This window comes from Balaenoptera physalus, assembly GCF_965194825.1.
Source record: "Balaenoptera physalus genome assembly, chromosome: 5".
NCBI lineage: Eukaryota > Metazoa > Chordata > Mammalia > Artiodactyla > Balaenopteridae > Balaenoptera > Balaenoptera physalus.
In genome coordinates, this window is record NC_138884.1 from 134,279,417 (window position 1) to 134,302,455 (window position 23,039).

Below are 23,039 nucleotides of genomic sequence, written 5' to 3' on the forward strand. Positions count from 1 at the left end.
TTTCAGAACCCTACTAGATTATTAGATGTATGCTATTTGAATATAATGAGAGGTGAGAAAACAGAAAAAGGAGTACAAATTTATGAATTATTTTAATTCTATATTGTTTTCCATTTCCTTCTGAACTTCGTGTTAATATCTGTAGCTATAACTTTTTTCTAATACATTTAATTTATAAAGTGTTTATAAAATTACCCCAACATTTTGAAAATGAGAATGAAACAAAAATAAAATTTAGTAACAATAATTATAATTAAGATCATTTAGATTCTAAAAATAATCTATTTAAAAAATCTATTGAAAAGCACTCATTGGAGGTCTGATTTGATAGTAATTCAGATGGCTTTGTTAATTGGACAGAAAATCAAAATGTGAAGATAATATCTCCACATTTTCAGCATTATCACAAATAGTAATTAATATAAGTTATATCTAAAATTGCATACATTTTGTATGAAAAGGTGCTTAATAAATTTAATAGAGGTATAACAAATACATCTTGGAAATAACTTTTCAGATTAGTAATAGGTAACAACACTCAGTTCTGCCTGAGATTTTTTACACCAACATAGTATGAAACCAGTGTGCTTAGAGGACGATCTCTAGGAGAATAGGGATTTAGAAAATTCCAGTGTCCCTGATTATTGATGTACCCAGTCATATTAAATCTGACAAAATTAGGACAAACGTGGAGTCTGGTGTGTATATGTAGATTGGTGCTTATGTTAGCCATAATGATTTTCTAATACTGAAAGGGAAACCTAATGGGTTTCCAAGCATATGTAAGGTAACCATATTGCTAAGATGATGTCAATGGGCTCTTATATAGAATAGAGGATTTTGCGTGGTGACCTCTAAGGTCCCCTTAAACTTCATGAACATTTGATTTTATCAAAGAAGGGCTTGGGAGCAAGAGGGAGAACAGAGAAAAAGGCACCATGAAATATGCCCAAAGGGAAAGAGAAAGAAGTTATTTCAGTTCATTTGTAATATGTCACCATAGTCATGAGGTTTTGAATAATACTAAATGTGGAAAAAATGCCCTTGTCATTATAACTTCAGTCAGAGGAAAAATCTCTCCCTATTTCAGAAAACATCCAAAATAAGGCCTCACTGGATTTTGAATCTGTTGTTTTCTACGGTTCAAAAGGATTTTTTTGGAAACTGGCAAAATCATTAACTTCTCAGCTTTGAATCATTGCATAGACAGGATAAAAATATCTCAATTTACAGTGGTAGTGGTAGAAAAATTCAACAGTAAAAGAAGGTACATTTAACTCTGAAGATTAAATTGAATGAGCTATTATTCAAATAAAACTTTCCCTCAGGTATTTTTTCCTTTGAGTTATATCACTAAGCTTTTAGAAAATAAGAAAAAATATATTAAGTATTAACATTCATGAAAATATGATACCATTATGCAAGGTTTTTTCCCTAATTAAAGCATTCATAAATATCCATGTGATACTCTCTAGCTTGTAATAACTTTAAGGATCTCTAGAATGGATGGATAGCTTACATAGTATACATAGAGATGTGTTAACATTTTGTTTTAGAAGTAAATTGAAAGGAATTGTGCTTAAATTAATAGTCAAGATAAACATACATTGTATTATAGAAACCTAATACCTCTTTTGAGATTGAATGTCCCTCAATTTTATAGATCACTGGAAAAAATTAACTCCTGAAAGAGTTAACTAAATAGGACATGAAAGTCTTGATAATAGAATTGGAAGTGTAAATGTTCCCTAAAAATGTTAGTATTTATTATAATTTCTTTGAGAAGGTGGCAAAAAAAAATTACATGGCTTATGAGAGTTTGTTGTATGGAGTTTATAATCAGTTATAATAATTAACTTATAGAAATATTTTTAAATAGTTTAGACACTAATATTTGAGGCACAGTAAGTATAAATTGGCCCTATTTATTATTTCTGAAATGTGAGATATTTAAGATATACTTTTACAAATCCTAAATATATATTTTTATGGACAATCCCTTAAAGTTATATGCAATATCAATAAAAAGGTGATATTAAGGAAACCAATCATTTCCATACATAATGAAAGAAGATAGAAAACCTGATACTTTTGCATTTAAGTCAAAGGTAATGTTAACTTACTTAACTTCCCTGTGCTGTGTTTCCTACACTTGCTTTGCTTTCATTAAAATTAACCTCAAATGACAATTATTCTCTTTTTTTGTTTTGTTACTGAAGAAACTTTATTCACAGAACAAGTGTGAAAATGTCTTTTTATTGGAACTAAAAGGGAATTTTAAGGCTGTAATACCAGCTCTTTATTCTTTAAAGAGAAGCAGTTACTATAATGATGTACTTGGAGCCACACGGCTAGTTAGCACCTTCCCTCTTCATTGGGCAACCATGAAATCTATTATGTTCCCGCAGGAGGGCAGTTTTCAATGAGAAATTGCTACATTTGTAAAGAACATATTGACCATGATGAAAAGATTTTATCCACATCTACACGGTGATGACAAAATTGGACATGACTAAAAGGTTTGGGCAGCCCAATTCTCAGGAACAAAACCTAGAAACAAATGTCATGATACCCGTAAAAATGCCTTGATGTGTCACAGGACACCAATCTAAGCCTTTAATTCACATTCCAGTGCAGATGGCCTCAAAGGTGTTTTGGATCAGCGGTTTTTAATTTTTTTTTTTTTTTTTTTTAGCAGAACAGCCCTTTTCTCAAAATTTTACATGGAACCCAAATATGTAAACAAAAAATATATATTGCTGGGCCAGTCTAGGTTGAAAATCATAGGATGGCAGTTCTACCCAGCAGTGGCCCCTGAGCTTCTGAAAGAATTTTCCAGGCACCATGAGATCTCATGAGCCCCCCCGCCCCCTGCCCATAAACTCTGATACTAAATTGGAGAAGATCAGGAAAAATGAAGGAGGGGGTATGGCAATAGAAGAGACTGTGCAATTATCCCCCAAGACTGATCACACTCTAAAGGGACTTTACAATTACTGGATCCTACCAAGTTCTAAACCACATTAGACTTAATAGCGTTAATTTTTTTCCTTCAACCTGGTAAGTGGGAAGACAACTGTTCTCAAGACAATTATTCTTATAAATGCTTTCATAGTATTTATTTTTCTGCTATACAAGTGGACAAAGTTGGATTAGTCTTGTCCTGTGGTATTCAAGTAAATTTAGATAGAACCTTTGATTTTCTGCATTAGGAGAAACCCTTAGTCCTTCTGTGTTTCTGGATTCAGGGTTAGGCCTCTTCCTATGAATTACTGGCCATGTTCTGAAATACCACATTCTGAATATCAACTTTATAATCTCACCAATTAAGATATCCAAAGTTTTGCAAAATTTCACTGCAGTTTGGGAAACAAAGGAGGGGCATCATTACAGCCTTGTAGAGCACAGAGTAACTTGGTTATGCAACAACCATGGTCTTAAACTGGACCACAACCATCCCCAATGGCCATTGCCCAATATAGAGAGCCCTGACTTCATCATATTCTTGGCCCTGGTGACCCTGACTTGATGACTTTGTTTATTGATCAAATGGAGTGTTAATCTGTCCTACTAAACAGAAGGCTTTTGTCTCAGGGGAATATGTATCCCTTAGGATACAAAAACAATTACTGTTAGCTGTGGTTTAAATATTATTGGTGAGTTTCTACTGTATAACAATATATAATAATGCATTCAGATTATACATAAATATGCTGTAATATGCCATTTATAAACAATGATTCTTATAAATGAAAAGAGAATCTAATCAACTTGTTTAAATTATCTCAAACTTTATCTTTTATACAAGTATTACGATCTTCATAGTTTGCAGTAATAGTATTTATATTATACTTCCAAAATCTTTTTGTGAATATGACTGAAATATTATTGGAAATAGACTTTTGAAAATTAGGAATCTAATTTTTTTTTATTTGTTGGAATAGTTGGATAGTCGGATAAACATTTTTCTTAAGATTGTAATCCCAGGAAGCTGTCCCAGACTTAATGTATGATATCCTAAGAGACATTAATAACATTTTTATTCTTTCATCTATAAAACAAAGGGGCTGGAGATTTTTAAAAGTACCCTCCCACTTCTTACATGCAATAATTTCACAATTTTAGCTTTAGATACATCAAATAAATATGTACCCCTAATTTGAGCATGTATTATAATTATATAATATTATAATATACTACATCAAAAATGTATTTCAACTTTAAAATCATGTCCATATAGAAACAAGTCCTGGGTAGTGTTGGCTGAAAAGGACAACGGGGTCAGTAGAATCCAAACTGAACATCTCTTTCTTTTGCTTTATAGGCAGCTTCCTTAACTGTGGACTCTTGTTCTGAGAACCAAGAACCAGGGTACTGCACTGTCAGTAATGTGGCAGTTTCAGATGACTGGTAAGTACAATTTTTAGTTTGATCTTTATTATTACTTGACATTCAAAATGAAATTATACCTTAACAATCATTTTATTATGCTCAGTATTATATAAAAGTTTAAGATATTTTGTCTTCTCCAAAGGGATTTTCGTACTGTAAAATAAAAAGTTAATAATTAGTCTACAAAATGTGTAAAAAGGGTGTAAAAATGAAGTGGTACAGATGAGGATAAAGTTAGAGAAAGGGAAGATGAACATAGCCTATCCTCTTTGAGAAGCTTCATGAAATAGTTGCACGTGACCTGGGTCATGCAAAAAGGTTAGGATAAGGATCCCACCTCTTTTAAATGTATTTTCTGAAAGTTGTATGTGACAGTGATTGGCAGATATTTTTCAATAGCACCTGAAGTTGAAATACAACATTACCTCACCTAAAACATAAGTGATTTTGTTAGAAATAGTAAAAAACAGAGAAAAAGAAATAGTGACACATCATTCATTTGCTTTAATCAACTTATTGGCATTCCTTATCATCTCTGTAGTGAAGGAAAATGTAATCTGACATTAATATTAGAGTTGTCACTTCTACTGCATTTTATTTTCTTTCTGATAGTATGCTCCTTCTCTAAGACTCAACATTGTTATATACATCACATGTGACTAACTGAACATATTATTTCCATTAGTTTTGTTATTTTTCATACCCTGAAAATCTAACAATCACATGCATCCATAGGTAATGTTTCCCATTCAAATATACCATGCTTTAATACATGCCAGAAAAAGTTATAGTCACCTCTTCTTTTATTTATTTGTTTGTTTGTTTATTATCTTTTTGGCTGCATTAGGTCTTAGTTGAGGCACACGGGATCTTTCGTTGTGGCGAGCAGACTCTTCGCTGTGGCGCACGGGCTTCTCTCTAGTTGTGGCAAGCGGGCTCCAGAGCACGTGGGCTCTGTAGTTTGTAGCACGCGGGCTCTGTGGTTGAGGCGCGCGTGGGCTCAGTAGTTGTGGCACGGGGCTTACTTGCCCTGCGGCATGAGGGATCTTAGTTCCCCGACCAGGGATTGAACCCATGTCCCCTGCACTGGAAGGTGGATTCTTTACCGCTGGACCACCAGTGAAGTCCCTAGTCACCTCTTCTTAAGCTAAACATTGTACTGAAATCTATTGCATTGGTATTAATACACGTATCTTTCCTTTCTTATGCAGGACTCTTGACGTTCAGCCAAATCGAGTCACAGTTGGAGGTATCAGATTGCTAGAACCAATCCTTCAGAGGAGAGGACACGTGGAAAGCCACGATTTTGTCGGGTGTATAATGGAGTTTGCCGTCAATGGAAGGCCTCTGGAACCAAGCCAAGCTCTGGCAGCGCAAGGCATCCTAGATCAGTATGGCAACCTTATTTCTTACCATTTTAAAGAAAGACACCAAAAGTGTATGATGATTGAGCAGCAAAAGATGAAATTCTTGTGCCCAAAGCCCTAAAAATACCAAATGTATTATGCTGTCTTGAATTTTAATTTTTTACTTATAGCTGTGAAATTTGGGAATAAACAAATTGATGTGTGCATATATGTATGCATATACCTTTTACCTTACATAGTTGTGAAGAATATATGAGTTAAGTAAGTAAATCACATTGAAAGGAACCTGGCACATAGTAATATATAAGTGTTAGCAAAAATATGTACAAAAACTATTTGAAATTAAATAGTTTTACATATAAATGTACGTATTCCCTTGGCCTGGCCCTAGGCTCAACTAAACGGACAAGGCAGATCCTTGCTCTTGAGGGGTTCATAGTCTCTTTAAATCCCTGATTGTTGGCCTCTAGTGCAGCCATAATTATTGCCTGGCAATATATTATATTCCCCTAGTTTAGTCACTTTTCACTTCCTCAGTAACTATTTCATGCCTGTTCTTTCCATAAACCTCAAACATCATCTCCTGCATCCTTTTCCCAGCTAATGAATTTGCTTCCTAACTTGCTCAGAAAATTGGGGCAATCGAAACAAAACTCCCCAAAGCTCATTCCTCCATATCTGCCCATGCAGCCTAGAGTCTACCCTGTATCCTATCATTGAATGAACTGTTCTTCTTCCCACGAAGACCAACCCCTTTTTATGTGATAGACTCCATCCCCCCAAACCTTCTTAAAACAGTACTCCAGCTTTCTAAAGTGTTTCTTTTCTCATTTCAATTCAGGCTGCTATTTCTCTCCCCCCCTTTTATTTTAAACTTGGTTAATCCCATTTTCACATTGTTCTGTCTTTGTCAAGTGATCAATAACCACTGTGTTGCTAAAATCAATGGTCAAGTCTCATCTTATTTGAACTTCAGCAGCATTGAGAACAACGTTATTAGTTTGTCCACCAGCACACGGTACGCCCCTGGTTTTCTACTCTGATTCTTCTTCTCATCTCCTTAACCTCTTCTCTTTTGTATCTATATTCATTTTTTAAGTCATTTTTTATAGTCTTGCTTTTAAGTACTATCGCTAAAGCTGATGACTTTGAAATGTTTATCTTAAACTTGACCTCTCCTCTGAACTTTAGACCCTCATGTCCAACAGCATACAGAATATCCTGCGTGTACTTCTAACAAGTATTTCAAACTTAAGTTTGAAACTGAACTTGTGGCCTTCCTTCCTGACTTCTCCCAAACTCACTCCTTCCAGGTTTTCCCATCTCAGGTAATAATAACTCAGTCTACCCACCTGGTCAGCCACAATTTGTAGACCACCTTTGACTCCTTTCTTTCTGACAAACCACATTCAATCCACCAACAAACAGAAGTGATGTCAATCTGTTATATTTAAAATAGATAACCAACAAAGACCTATTGTAGCACAGGGAACTCTGCTCAATACTCTGTAATAACCTAAACGGGAAATGAATTTGAAAAAGAATAGATACATGTATATGTGTAACGGAATCACTTTGCTGTACACCTGAAACTAACACAACACTGTTAATCAACTATAATATAAAATAAAAATTTGTTAAAAAGAAAAAATAAATAAAATAAAAACAGAGGTCAGTTCTTACCCTGACTTATAAGGCTGACCTCCCTCTTGTCAACCAAATGGACCAGGAACTGTAAAGAGGCATAAAGGCAGTTTATTTGGGGTCTTAGAATTGCAACTCAGGGATCACAGATTCCAGCAGAAACCAAAGTAATGTCCCACCAGAAGAAAATGGGCAGGGGTTTTTTATAGGGAAAAGAGGGAAATTAATGCAGAATTTGGGCTGGAGGGTAAAATTATTCTATACATGTGATTGGGTTATGGAGCACACCTCATTTGTTACTGGGGAAAGGTATGTTTCCTTTAGTCCAGAAAAAGTCCAGTTCTCAGCATTATTCTTTCCTTTTTGCAACATAGCAACTATTCAGTGGTTTTAATTTAGAGTGTTCAGCAGACATCCAGCATGGGTGGCAAACGTGGAGGTCCTTAGGTCATGTCCCAGCCATTTCTTTTATTTATTTATTTATTTATTTTTGGCTGCATTGAGTCTTCATTGCTGCACGTGGGCTTTCTCTAGTTGAGGCGAGCAGGGGCTACTCTTCATTGTGGTGCGTGGACTTCTCATTGCAGTGGCTTCTCTTGTTGCGGAGCATGGGCTCTAGGTGTGTGGGCTTCAGTAGTTGTGGCTTGTGGGCTCTATAGCGCAGGCTCAGTAGTTGTGGTGCACGGGCTTAGTTGCTCTGCGGCACGTGGGATCTTCCCGGACCAGGGCTCGAACCCATGTCCCCTGCATTGGCAGGCAGATTCTTAACCACTGCACCACCAGGGAAGCCCAAGTCCCAGCCATTTCTGAGATAGTTCTTTCCACACCATTTACTTCCTCACCATTATCTACCTACTCTTCTCCTTGTTCATGCTGTTCTGACAATATTAGCCACTTGATGTTCCTCAAACATGCAAAGGACACTTTCACTTCAGGACTTCCTCACTCGGCTCTTTCCTCTCCCTGGAATGATCTTCTATCAGATATACTTTGCTCTCTCTCCCTTTGTTTAGGACTTTACGAAAATAGATCCTTCCTTCACTGCCTAACCTAGAGATCCAGCAATCCCCTCAAAACTCCCAATCCCCTTTCTCTGCCTTAATTTTCCCATAGAACTTCCTTCTTTCTAACATACTACACAATTATCTAATTTTTTTGTTTTTTGTCTGTGTCCCCCACAAGGAAAAAGAAATATTCCATGAACACATGGATTTTTTTCATCACTTTATCTCCATGCTTAGAACCGCACTTGGCAGGTAGTAGCCATTCAATAAACATTAGGTGCGTGAGTTGTCTGGTGGAGGAGATGGGTATTCAGATAAACATGTGGCCCCGAGAGCACGTGAACCAAAGTGTTTATTTGACCAAGAGGCTCAATTAAGAATTAATTTAAAAAAGGGGGACTTCCCTGGTGACGCAGTGGATAAGACTCTGCACTCCCAATGCAGGGGCCCAGGTTCGATCCCTGGTCAGGGAACTAGATCCCACATGCATGCCGCAGCTAAGAGTTCGCATGCCACAACTAAGGAGCCCACAAGCCGCAACTAAGGAGCCCACATGCTGCAACTAAGGAGCCGGCAAGCCGCAACTAAGACCCGACACAACCAAATAAATGAAAATAAACATTAAAAAAAAAAAAAAAGGAATGATCACCCCTTTTCTTTATTGTGTAAGTTGTTATTTTGTTTAATCTTCTCCATTATGAATGAGACAGGGCATGTGTTACAGGACACCTTGTTAGATTAGATGCTCCAAATATAGTTGTAACCTGAGTTTCAAAGATTTGAGTTCATGAAAACTAAGCAGGTTCATAAAAGTTTATATCTAATTTTAACAAATTTCCCGCCACCCGATTTTGTGCTTCATGCGTCTTTATTCTGTTTATTTTAGGTGCCCTAGACTAGAAGGTGCCTGTACTCACAGTCCCTGCCAACACGGTGGCACGTGTACGGATTACTGGTCATGGCAGCAGTGTCACTGCAGAGAAGGACTGACTGGGAAATACTGTGAAAAATGTATGCAAGCTGTTTCATCTTCTGCCAGAAATTATAGTAACCATTAAAAGTATAAATATATGCACCTAAATATGTAATTGAAGTAAAAGAATTATGTTTTGATTCTAAATATTGAAAAGATTAAATGGGCAATACTTGGTAAAACACAGTGACATTTTTTAATTCATGTTTTCACCTGAGAAATAGTGAAATCCTTTTAGAATTATTTACTAAGTATGTCCTTCATTTCCATTTTATAAATATATCACTTAGTTATTTTTGTTTTACCTATTGGAATGCTAGACAATTTACAAGGTCAGGGGCTATATTCAGGCTTTGGCTTAATATTATCTGCATTTAGGGGATATCTCTGTTGAATATGTTGTATTTGGTTGAAAAGTATAATACTAAATCACTAAACACTGAGTTCAAAACATGCAATGGCAATAAAATCTGTTGTAGTTCAAGGTGATACTTAAATTTTAAATTGCAATTATTGGAATTGGCTTCGAATATTACTTTTTAAATTCTTTTGTTAGTTATTTGTTTCTAAAGCCTAATTTTATTGTTATTAAGACATTAATGATGTTCAAGCCATCATTAGAGCATGGCATTCTCTAATTTCAAGTTGTATATCCCACTAACTAGCCCTAATGAAGTCTCTTTTATAAAAAATTGCTTTATTTTCAGATAAGTGGTTACTGCTTAAATCATTGCACTTATCTGATCACTTTTTAAGTAGTCATTTGATTCTATTATAATATGAGAATGAATAGAAATTTATGATTAAATTACGTATATACTATAATCGAAAAGATCTTAGTAGCAGAGTATAATTGTGTTTATTTAGGATAAAATTAAAACATGGGAAAAGTCATTGTCACATGATATTTTTTAAAGTAATGAGTATTTAGTAGGTAGGAGCCCAACTATATTTGGAAAATAAAATGTCACTCACTTGAGCAATGCCTGCAGTTTTATTTTTTAGTTGAGATATAATTCACATACTACAAAGTGTACCTTCTTAAAATGTACCATGCATTGCTGAAGCCCTTTTGAGCTCATTTTCTTTATGTCCTTTCTTTAGCTGTATTAGCTATAACACACACTTTTATACTTCAGAAGTGTGAACATTTTATCAGATTATGAAAAATTATAATTACATATGATGTTTATACATGATGACAAATTAAATTCGACGTGATTATTACTACTAATAAAGTTACTTACAAATGTGAATGTTTGTACAATTCTTTGTTCAAATTTTCCATGTTAGAGGCTTTAAAGATTACAAATCATTATAACTGTGAAAACATATATGGATTTATTAATTTTAGAAACACGGTGAAACTTATAATCAAATTCTTCAACTGTATATTTTTAACATGTGGCTATCTCTCGAGGTATTCATAATGTATGTAGCATGTATCAAATATTTTAATGAATATTTTCCAAATGAATAATTATCATAAAATGTTTTCTATTTCATGGTTCCAAAATGGATTTAAGCATTTGAAATCAACTTACACAATAATTCACAAGTGGGAATTATTTTTTCAGAGGAGGATTAAGGGACGCTAATTCCAAAACCTTAATATTTTCATTGTTCTTTTTTTATAAATTTTTTGTCACCAAAGAAACTCTTTAAGAAATGCCTATTGGATGCGTTCATGTTCCCCTTTCTTCATTGGCTTTCAGCTATTACTCCTGACACGGCCTTATCATTAGAAGGCAAAGGGCGCTTGGACTACCACATGAGTCAGAATGAGAAACGGGAGTATTTGTTGAGACAGAGCATCCGAGGCGCCATGTTGGAACCTTTTGGTGTGAACAGCCTGGAAGTAAAATTCAGGACAAGAAGCGAGAATGGCATTTTAATCCATATCCAAGAAAGCAGCAATTACACTACTGTGAAGGTAAGATAAAAGCTAATGGTGACTTCATTTGATTAGACCGCCTGCTGTGTCATGGTTTAAATCACTTCTCCCATAATTTCTATCCTTTTCTTCACAACCCATTAGAGTTCCGACTGAGGCTGGGCACTATTCCAATATCATCTATCTTAACTATTCCTCAGGCATTGGCCAGAGTAACAAAGAACTGAATGGTCTGGTTTCTAAACACTTTTGTTTAGAGTAGAGAGCACTGCTGTGTAGGCCAGCAAAGAAAGAATTTGTTGCAATCTATTTTGCCAGATAAAAATTTATATTGTTTTTACCCTACTTTTAAACAAAGTGAAACAAAAAGATAATATGTCTTTGAAATGGAAAAATGTGTTTTCCCAAGAATTATTCCAAACACTGTTATGTATATATTAATTGGAATGACTAGAATAAAAAACTTTTTGAAATTTTCTGGCTTTATTCTGGAACATATATTCAATTCACTATCCAGGTAAATCCTGTAAAGTTAAATACCTTTGGAATTTATAGTAAGTAAAATTTCAGTTAACTCCTCCAAATAATTTCTAAATAAATATTTTTGAAACATTATATTTCATGATTGATTTATCATTAGGCTTTTACACATTTTTTTTCTCAGCTATAAATAAGATGCTAAACTGGTGAATAATTTCATTACATATGCATTTCCTGTCAGCTCTTAGCTTTCTTAATTTCTAAAATGATTATTCTGCTTTCTTTCCCACAAGTAAGACTTCATCTTTCAGACCATCATTTTTTTTAGTTTAGTTATATCAACTGCTTTTTTATTAATATCATTCAGTCTATTATAAATCTGCTGGTAATTTTTATATGAATTTTAGTTAATTCTTAAGAAAGCAAATCCAGATTTCCTGAATTATTTTCACTTATAACTCAATATTTTGAAAATTACTGAAAGCTTAGTTCATAAAGAAAAGAGCAGTATGCATAGAAAATTACTAGGTTTAATTCACATAAAATACTAAAAATAAAAACAGACATTCACCTTTGAACTTCAGCTTCTTTATTCTCAAAATTTCTCTCTGTCCATGCCAGCTCAGTTGGTATGTGGCCTGTACAGAGCTTTAAATAGTATAAAAAACAATCTTTTTAAAATTCTCATAATCGCCATAGTCCAGCCATTCTCAGCTGGGGGTGATTTTACCACCCCTCCACAGGGGATATTTGGCAAAGCCTGGGAACATTTTTATTGTCCTGGTTGTTGGGAATGAGAAGGGTACTGCTGCCAACATCTAGTGGGTAGAAGTCAAATATGCTGCTAAACGCCCTTCAATGCACACCACAACACCCCACAAGAAAGAACCATCCAGTCTGAAATGTCAGTGCTGAGGTTGAGAAGCTCTGCCCTAATCCAGTTGGAGAATACCTTCAGGTTATAATTTTACCTCCATCGTTGAAACAAAGAGCCCAGATCCAGAATTAATAGAGTAACTGCTGCAAAACGAAAACACCTAAGTCACTGTATAACGTTATTATTCGGTGTTTATGGTTTTCATTGAAAAGTGTATTGGAAGTAAAGAAAGTAAGGAAAGAAGTAGATCCCCATATTCTACCAGAAACATTTTTTATATGCATTGAGAGGCTTTGACATTGAGGTCTGTGCGTTATCTGTTAGGCTGCTTCCAAGTCCTCGTGCCATTTAAATGACATATGAAATATTTCTGTATGTTATCTCTTTAAACCAAGAGATACAAAAACAATGTGCTTGAAGAAATTGGAGACAGAATATTTTTCTTCCTCAAGGAAGAAGCTGAATGTCGACATCCGTTTTTGTCACCATAAAATCTTGCATTTCCAACAGGACAGCAGCATGCAACTTCTCCAGATTTCGTTGCATTGGTAGCAAGCACTTAGAAAGAGATTTCTTTTTCCTTGAAGGGAAAATGAGTAAAAATCATGACTAATGCAGACCAAAATGCACATTTCTTTTGTATGAAAATTTTGAAAGGCGGTTTTTCAGAGATTCAGGGGTTTGGCAGGTGGAGTAAATAGATTAAAATGAAACAGTGATTAAGAAGAACTGAATAGACAGGAAGAGAGTGACTTTTGTAAGTAAGCAAGTTACTTGGATGACAGGAATCTGATCTGCTTATCCAGGCGAGGAAGCAAGTTAGAATGGACTGTTACTTATCAGTTAGCTTATCAGTGACCAAGGCCCCTGGTTTTCTTCTGTCTTTCTTTTGGCTCAGTTTCTGACAGTTGCTTTTTCTCTCTCTCTCTCTTTTTTCCCCTTCTTTTCTTTCTTTCTTTTTTTTTAAATTCAGATAAAAAAAGAAACTAAGGAGAGAAAATTTCAGAGAGGAAAACAAAAGAAAAGCATTCTTATGTATAACGGCTTTTGAACTGTATTTAAAGTGTTTCACAAATCTCTCTTCTTTCATGGCACACTGGGTATCTCCATATTTGGAAATGTGATAATGCCAGATGATGGGCTTTGTTTCTACTCCAAGTCAATTCTGGTTTTTGGTGTATTGTTTGTTTGTTTGTTTTTCTTTTGAAGTGAGGCCAGGTATGCCGTACAGAGTTAGGATGATTCCGAGCTCTATAGAGTCAAAAATAAATAAATGAGCAAATCAATCTATGAATAAATAAAACCAAGCAAAAAATGAGCATGACGTTTCAAAAGTTAGGGTGGGTAGAAGAGTTAGGTGGAGTATTATTGGGGAGAAGGAGAACATGAAGAATGTTGTAATGGAAACATATATTCTTATTCATCCTACTCCATGGTATGTTCCAAGGACCTTTTCATCAGAAATTGGTCGAATGAAAGGATGACATGGTGTGATCAATTAGGAGAGAAACACAAAGCTTGTGGAAGGCTCTTCTCAAGGCTTCTTTCCAAAAAAGACTCTGGCTATAACCAAAGAGGAGTTGCTGTTTTCACTGTCTGTTTCATGAGACATTGCCCATTCGATGAAATGTTATTGTCATTTAACCACAATTTTCTTTTTTTTATTTCCCCCTGGGTTCAGTACTGGAATATATTACTATCTGGAGAAACTGCTTTAATAAAATATTACATTATGAATAACTTATGTAAATGTGTTAGGCATATTTTCCATAAAGTAAAAATGAACTCATTTTTAATTCTACCAGATGTGTTTGCTGCATGTAGAAAAAGCATTTGATCTGAGTGACAAAATAAACGGATCCATCCTTTCATTCCTGTCATTTGATACGCAGTGCCACTTTATCCGCCGGCCGAGGCACCAGCTCTGTCTGGCAGTAGTGATGGGATTATGCTCTTTTCATCCTGCCTTATAAATTATTTCATTTTCTAAGTGTCTACTTAGAAAACTGCAAACTTGGGAGCTGGAAACTGGAGTTAGAGCATCCTGTTACCCGATGTTCTACTGGGCAAAGTAAAAGAAACCAAATATCCCTTAGATAAATTTTAAAAGACAGCCAAAATAAAGACTTGTCCAGATGCCTCATTATTAAGAACTCACCCTTTATTCATCATCGTGGTCATCTTAATAAATAATAAGCATGATTTTTTAAGATAAAATTCCAGTGTGTAATAGATGACAGGTAAAACAATTTATTTATGTCTTCACTTTTCCAACTGTGCTTCATTTATAGTTAATCATTGATTTCTCTTTTTGGATATAGTTTTAAAATTTTTTGATAGCTATGGGCCACTTATTAAACAATTTTTTTAAACTTGCAATTGCCATTAAAATATAAGTACTCATAAAAAGGTGTGATTTACCTATCTTAAAATTAGTATTCACCCTATTATTTATCTCAGTTGCGTTCTGGAGAATAAATCTATACATCTTGAAAAATTAGTTATAAATATAAGAATATCTTGAAAACTATTGAACCTATTAAATGTGAAAGTATATGTTACCTAAAATTGTAAAGGCATACTCTAGCACAACCAGACTCCTCAACTGTTCTCTCTGCTTTATATTGATCAATGTTTTAAGGTTTCTTGACACTTTTATTTTTATTCAAGCATATCATAGTTTAATTGTACACTATTTTTAATATGTTTTACAGATTAAGAATGGCAAAGTACATTTTACGTCAGATGCAGGAATTGCTGGGAAAGTGGAGAGAAATATTCCTGAAGTCTACGTTGCTGATGGCCACTGGCATACTTTTCTAATTGGAAAAAATGGAACAGCCACAGTATTGTCCATCGACAGAATTTATAACAGAGATATCATTCACCCTACTCAGGATTTTGGTGGCCTCGATGTGCTCACTATATCTCTTGGAGGAATTCCTCCTAATCAAGCTCATCGAGATACTCAAACAGGTAAAGGCTTGTTTTGAGTAGAGACACAAAAGAAAGGTAAAATTGTTCCTCTAAAAGTAGTTGGATATCTGATAATGTCCATTATGAATATTCTAAGACTATCATAACTATCTTTAGAAAGTTGGTAATAAATTATTGGTCGTCACTTTCTTTAGGCATTTTCTACCAAGTTTCTACCAAGGGTGTTTTGATCCTTTCCTTGTGTACCAAATATTTATTTATACATTCATTCATTTACTCATCCGTTTGTTCATTCACACAATACTTATAGAGCCCTGTAGGTACTTGGCATGAACTACAATGGTGGACTCTTTCCATAGAATACATGGTCCTGTAAGGAAGACAAACATCAATCAAATCATTACACAAGTAACTATATTATTTTAACCTATGGTAAATGATGTGAGAAAGAATATAGAATTCTAAGAGATTGCCAAAAACGTGGAGAAGGGGAAACTTCTCTGGAAATTGACATTTGTACTTAAATCTGAACTATAAAGATGAGGATGGGAAAGTATGAAAGTTAATTTATATTGATGGGAACTAAAGGGAAAGAAGTAGATTAAGTCAGGATCACAGAACCCAGAATATTGGGGACTGATGTCACAGATGAAACACGAAGTTGGAGAATGAAAGTTCTCCTAGACTATGTGGCAATTTTTATCTCATTCTTGAAACAATGGGAAGTTACTGAAAAATTAATCACAGAGGTATCAAAATCAGATATACAGTGACATTAAAGATCTTTCAGGCTACACCATGGAAAATACATTGGAGAAGGACAAGAGAGGACTTGCACAAATTAGCTGGGAAGATATCTACGCAAGGTATTGTGTGAGCTTGGACTAGTTTGGTGGCACAGGAGTTTAAAAGTAGTGGATAGGGAAGAATATTTTAGGAATGAAAATGAGCCAGAGTGTTGATGCTTTTGGTAAAATTCAGGAAGGTTTCTGACATTCCAACTAATGGGTACTGCCACTAAGAGAGGAAACTGCGGAAGGGTGCAAAAAAAAAAAAAAAAATCTATGGGGAACGTCAAGATTTTGTTTGGAGCTTTCTGAGTTTGGCGCACCTTTGAGAAAGACCTTTGGGTAGATGGGTTAGAAATCAGGAGTAGACCAGCTGGAAATACTTATTTAGGAGTTATGAGTATCGAGCAGGTAACTGAAGTACTGGGCATGGATATGATAAGCAAATATGAGGGTGTAGAGTAAAAAGAAAGCCCAGGGCCTCACCTTGAGTAATTCTAAGAGCCAATGGTTGTTTAGAGGAGAATGAGACAGAAAGGGGACTAAGCCATAGAAAGAAAACCAGGAGAGGAGGAACAAAAGTAGATGTCCCAGGAGCTCATGGAAAAAGAGTGTATCAGGGATGGAAATGACACTAGGGTGGAATGATGCACCAAATAAGAGGAAAATTGAAAAATGTGTTGCGGAGTAAAGGAGGCAAAGCATAAAAGTTAAAGCCTAGGTAATAATTAGTTCTTATATATTTAGCCTGTTTTAGAATACGGATGCTAATTCATTTGGATGTTGTAAGAAAAGAAGCCAATGTAAATTATGCCCTTTTGTTAGTGTCAAGATACATTCTTGGGCTTTGTGACTGGAGCATTAGCAATATTAGCACACAAATATTAGTGTAACAAAGTCTTTCTCAACTTTTTTTTAAATCATCGCCCTCTAAGGAGCTGCGTTAGATCTTCTTTTCCAACCCCTGCCATCACTACCACGTAAAATGTTAATTGAATGAGTATACTCCATTTTTTTTTTATTGAAGTATAATTAACTTACAATGTTCTATTAGTTTCAGGTATACAGCAAAGTGATTCAATTATACATATATATGTATATATATATACACACAGATATGCACATACAGATTCTTTTCCCTTATAGGTTATTACAAAATATTGAGTAGAGTTCCCTGTGCTATACAGTAGGTCCTTGTTGGTTATCTATTTTATGCATAGTAGTGTTTATATGTTAATCCCAACCTCCTGATTTATCCACATCCCTGCCCCCCGTGCCCCCGCCACAAGTATACTCTATATCTGCCCTTTGGAGGCCCACAAGTCATGGTCATAGCTAAGATTTTTCTTTTGCTCCTTAAGAAGCTATGTTCAACTCCCCCGTTGGGAGCCGTATCACCTCCATTGAGAGTGCAAGATCTAACGCTTGAAGCTATTGGCCTATTTTGGTTCTTTTTAAGTAGTTTTAAAATAAAATTTATTTTTATGTATGTAATTCTTGGTACATAGACTATAAAAATAAAACCAACAGATAATTAAAGGAGGGATAAAACGAAGACGCAGCCTGTTAGAGCCCTTCATGAATGTTCACCACGTTTTGTTATGGAAATCTTACTCATCTGGCTAACTTCTGTTGTAAGATGCACAGATTTATTGCCTTCGAACGGGGTGATGGCGCTGGGACTGTGGTGTCTAAACTCTTGTGATGTGATTGTGAAGCTTCTCTTGGGCAGATTTGTGCAGCCTGTTAAGCCTTTGGTTTTCACTAAAACGCCTTATTGCCCCTTCTCGCCCCGGCAGGGTTTGATGGCTGCATCGCTTCTGTGCTGTACGGCGGAGAAAGTCTTCCTTTCAGCGGGAAGCACAGCTTGGCCTCCATTTCGAAGACGGATCCCTCAGTAAAGATGGGCTGTCGTGGCCCGAACATTTGTGCCAGTAACCCCTGCTGGGGGGATCTGCTGTGCATCAATCAGTGGTACGCGTACAAGTGCGTCCCCCCCGGGGACTGCGCCTCCCACCCGTGCCAGAACGGGGGCAGCTGTGAGCCAGGCCTGCACTCCGGCTTCACCTGTAGCTGCCCGGAGTCACACACAGGCAGGACCTGTGAGACGGTGGTGGCCTGTCTCGGTGTCTTCTGTCCTCCGGGGAGGGTGTGCAAGGCTGGAAGTCCCGGAGGGCACGTCTGTGTTCTGAGTCAGGGCCCCGAGGAGATCTCCCTGCCCCTGTGGGCCGTGCCTGCCATCGTGGGCAGCTGTGCCACCGTCCTGGCCCTCCTGGTCCTGAGCTTGATCCTGTGTAACCAGTGCCGGGGGAAGAAGGCCAAAAATCCCAAAGAGGAGAAGAAACCGAAGGAGAAGAAGAAAAAGGGAAGTGAGAACGTTGCTTTTGACGATCCAGACAACATCCCCCCCTACGGGGAGGACATGACCGTGAGGAAACAGCCCGAAGGGAACCCGAAGCCTGATATCATTGAAAGGGAGAACCCCTACCTCATCTACGATGAGACCGATCTCCCCCACAACTCAGAAACCATCCCCAGTGCCCCTTTGGCTTCACCGGAGCAAGAGATCGAGCATTACGACATCGACAACGCCAGCAGCATCGCCCCTTCGGACGCAGACATCATCCAACACTACAAGCAGTTCCGCAGCCACACCCCGAAATTCTCCATCCAGCGGCACAGTCCGCTAGGCTTCGCCAGGCAGTCCCCCATGCCCTTAGGAGCCAGCAGCTTGACTTACCAGCCTTCCTACAGTCAAGGTTTAAGATCCAGCTCCCTGAGCCACTCGGCTTGCCCAACTCCCAACCCTCTGTCTCGACACAGCCCCGCCCCTTTCTCCAAGTCCTCCACTTTCTACAGGAACAGCCCGGCCAGGGAACTGCACCTTCCGATAAGGGATGGAAATACTTTGGAAATGCACGGCGATGTGTGCCAACCCGGCATTTTCAACTACGCCGCGAGGCTGGGAAGGAGAAGCAAGAGTCCTCAGGCCATGGCATCTCATGGCTCTAGACCGGGGAGTCGCCTGAAGCAGCCAATTGGGCAGATTCCTCTGGAATCTTCTCCACCAGTAGGACTCTCCATTGAGGAGGTGGAGAGGCTAAACACCCCTCGCCCTAGAAACCCAAGTATCTGCAGTGCAGATCACGGGAGGTCTTCTTCAGAAGAGGACTGCAGAAGGCCACTGTCCAGAACGAGGAACCCAGCGGATGGCATTCCGGCTCCAGAATCTTCCTCTGATAGTGACTCTCATGAGTCTTTCACTTGCTCAGAAATGGAATATGACAGGGAAAAACCAATGGTATATACTTCCAGGATGCCCAAATTATCTCAAGTCAATGAATCTGATGCAGATGATGAAGATAATTATGGAGCCAGACTGAAGCCTAGAAGATACCATGGCCGCAGGGCTGAGGGGGGACCTGTGGGCACACAGGCAGCAGCGCCCGGGGTTGCTGACAACACACTGCCCTTGAAGCTTGGGCAGCAAGCAGGGAATTTCAACTGGGACAACCTTTTGAACTGGGGCCCGGGCTTTGGCCATTATGTAGATGTGTTTAAAGATTTGGCATCTCTCCCGGAAAAAGCAGCAGCAAATGAAGAAGGCAAAGGTGGGACAACTAAGCCAGTCCCCAAAGATGGGGAAGCAGAACAGTATGTGTGACCTTTGTGTGCTGGCATTATAAAAATATTAAAAACAAGAAACACTCAAACCATTGTAAGGTTGCCGAATAGGGTGGGTCATATTTGCAAAACAGGCCAGTATGAACTGGTGTTAGAGGAAAACTTAAAAATAATAACCACAATGCTGCTGAAACAGACTCAAAACAACTCTTTAATTTAAATATGTTTGGTTGAATTTCTTTTCCTGCATGCATTGTATTTTGTAACTAGTCATGTGGCATGCAGCGTTTGGAAAGGTTTTTCTTATTTACCAATGTTTGATTTGTGACTTTTAAAATTAATACCGTTGCCATTGCCGAAATGAACTTGTGCTTTCACAGTGGGGTATGTGTATTGTTTCCATTGTATTATTATTGTCATGTTTTGCATTGCAAGATCCTTGAGGTTTAACCCATCTTTGTAAAGTGTAGAAAGAGCCCTCCTATCCTTGAATGAACGACTAAATATTAACACTTTTCAGAATTATGGATTCCGCATTCGATGTTGCTCGGAAATGTCTGAATATTTGAATATGTTTGTCATGACAGTGGGTACTAAAATTAAGTCATTTTGTTCAGCACTTTAGAACTTTCTTACAGAGTTTTGTTAAAAATTCCGAATCTTCTCTGTAAACAATTTTGGTCTTCTGACTTTCATGAGGCTTCCACCTGGAACAAAATGTTGTCCCCAGAACTCTGCCGCTCTCCTGCTGTGGAATGATGTCCTAGCAGCACTTCTCAGAGACACTTTTAAAAGTTATTTATTGAAAAATGTTCTATGCTTTTAAAATTTTAAAGAATCAACCTAAAGAAAGCCTATGATTGGACTTAGTTTTCAGCCATTTAACATTTACCCCAAGTACCCAGTTTTTATAATTTATATAAAGTCAAATTTCAACACTTCTTAACTTTCTGTCATTTTGTAGACCCTTTTTTTAATACTGTGTAAAAACTTTTTTTTACACCGAAGCTGTGTTTTTGATACTGATATTTTCCTATGCTGAATGGTTTTCTTACTTTCAGGGAAGGTAAGAAAATACCTTTTTTACATTTGTTACTTATGTAACGTTCATATTTTTCACAGTTTGATATTTGTAACATACTGTATGCTTTCTACTTTTAAATGCCAACGATAGAATTAAAATATTTATTTAAAATACTTTGCATTCATAGTGTACTATTAATTTTTCATTTTCCCATACTTTTTCCATGCCCAATTGAGAAAAGTCTTTACTTGTCAATAGGGTATGACAAATTGAATGATAAATGGGCAACATCATTATCTTTTAAAAAACATGAGTATGGATAATTGCCAGAACAGATATTTTAAGGTCGCGTTAGTGCATTCCCACATGTCAGAGTTCTTGGACTTCCCTAGAGCATAATGAGTCTAGACTAGGTTGGACCTTAGGAGACTAACTTTGTTGTGAGCCTGGTTTAAGCATTCTGGCAAAAAATGCTTGGAAGTTCCCCCTAGGTATGTTCACTAAAGGCCAGCTTTGGGCCAGGCTTATAATAATAGGAGTAGCAATGAATTAAAGCTAATTATGGGAAAATGTCTGGGTCTCATTTTCTCCAAGGATGCAGCCCCAAATTTTCCAAGTCCAGTCGTGGGTAGGAAGAATGACAGCGAAAGCTCTGTAACGCATACCTGTGTTTAATTTATTGATCACTCTGCTGCATAAATTCTAAACAAATTTTACAGACTATCTTAGCCAAGACAAACCCCTCTTTTCACATAGTCACCCAAGAGTGAAACAATCCAGGAGAAGAGACTAGCCCAGAAGAAATCCAGTGGTGTATAAATAGTTACACCTGAAATAACAGGACTTCTGCAAATTATGTCACAACCTCAGCACTTTTTGTAATTAACTATCTGCCCCACACCTAATATTTGCTGAGAATATTATCCTCTACCACTAGTTGCCCCATAATGAATAGAGGTTTTAACCGTATGTATAAGTTCTCAGTACATAAAATATGAAAAAGCTTTTAGTAAATAAAATATTTTAAGTTAGTAACAACAGATTGAGATCTGTGGCAGAATTATTGATAGAAAATAAAATGTGGGTATAATTTAAATTATAGTATTCATATAACACAATTTAGGGACTGAGTATAAGTTGCTAATCTAATTTGGGGGGTTTTTTTGGTCACCTGCAATAAGCCAACATATTTTAGTATTTCCTATGAATTTTAGGATTATGAATCTATGCACCAAATATGGGAACATGTTGATAGCTTTGCATAACTCAAAACAGGATACATTTTTCTTTCTGAGAAACTCTGAAGCATCTCAATGTCCTCAAGAATATAAACTCTATAATTGAGAACAGAGCTAAAAGTAAAATGATAGACATGATTATAGCTAAGGGTTAAGGAGAAGGAATCTGATACCAGGATTCTGTATTCTAATTCTCTAGGAATTCTTTGTGAGATAGAGAATTACTATTCCCTCGATTAATCAATCCCAGTTTCGGCATAAGATAGAATTTTTATTGGAAAATCTCTAGCCTTTGGTTCTTCTTTAAATCTTTTCCATTGAAGCAAGAACAATACTTATACAGCAAAACAAATCAGAAATGTATGCAATGAAATTTTCATTCAAAATGGAAATTAATCCTTACCGAAACAGTGACATGACATAACATTACTGTAGTGGAATGGGGATTGAAGACAAAGTGACAAGGTAACAATCCCCACAAATTAATTGCTAGTGGTGACCTGCAGTTTCGTACATAAAATCATGCCTTCAGAATTTTAATCCAGCCCTTGCAAGGGTATATTGGCTTGCCTGGAATACAGTCACTCTTTGGGGCTCTTCCTGCATGTCTGTTGTGGAGGAAACGTTACTTTCCTTCAGGTACACATAGAAAATACCTTAGTGGGCATGTTGCCAGGAAAAGCAGCTTGTGATCACTCAGCCACAAGATCTGTGGGCTTAGATTGGCGACACAGCACAGGACTCCAATCACTCAGCTCTTAAGGAGCCCATTGCTGTTGCTTTCAAGGCCATTTCCA

At 36.9% G+C, this 23,039-nt stretch overlaps 1 protein-coding gene and 1 long non-coding RNA gene across 4 annotated transcripts in view; both read left to right on the forward strand.

The window, feature by feature from the left end:
* FAT4 (FAT atypical cadherin 4) overlaps positions 1 to 21,177 on the forward strand; it is a 171,828-nt gene extending 150,651 nt beyond the window's left edge. For 2 of the 3 annotated variants that reach the window (XM_082462068.1, XM_082462067.1), the window contains exons 13-18: positions 4,325 to 4,410; positions 5,604 to 5,783; positions 9,294 to 9,418; positions 11,096 to 11,313; positions 15,346 to 15,607; positions 18,156 to 21,177. In XM_082462068.1, the coding sequence (XP_082318194.1) occupies positions 4,325 to 4,410; positions 5,604 to 5,783; positions 9,294 to 9,418; positions 11,096 to 11,313; positions 15,346 to 15,607; positions 18,156 to 20,020 (2,736 nt within the window). In that variant the 3' untranslated portion in view covers positions 20,021 to 21,177. Of the gene's footprint in view, positions 1 to 4,324; positions 4,411 to 5,239; positions 5,784 to 9,293; positions 9,419 to 11,095; positions 11,314 to 15,345; positions 15,608 to 18,155 lie in introns of those variants that run through there. The other variant, XM_082462069.1, reaches the window with a different exon arrangement.
* The window catches only part of LOC309661037, an 852,613-nt gene that overhangs the window by 396,292 nt on the left and 433,282 nt on the right, over positions 1 to 23,039 (forward strand). The gene's annotated exons all lie outside the window — the stretch shown is intronic.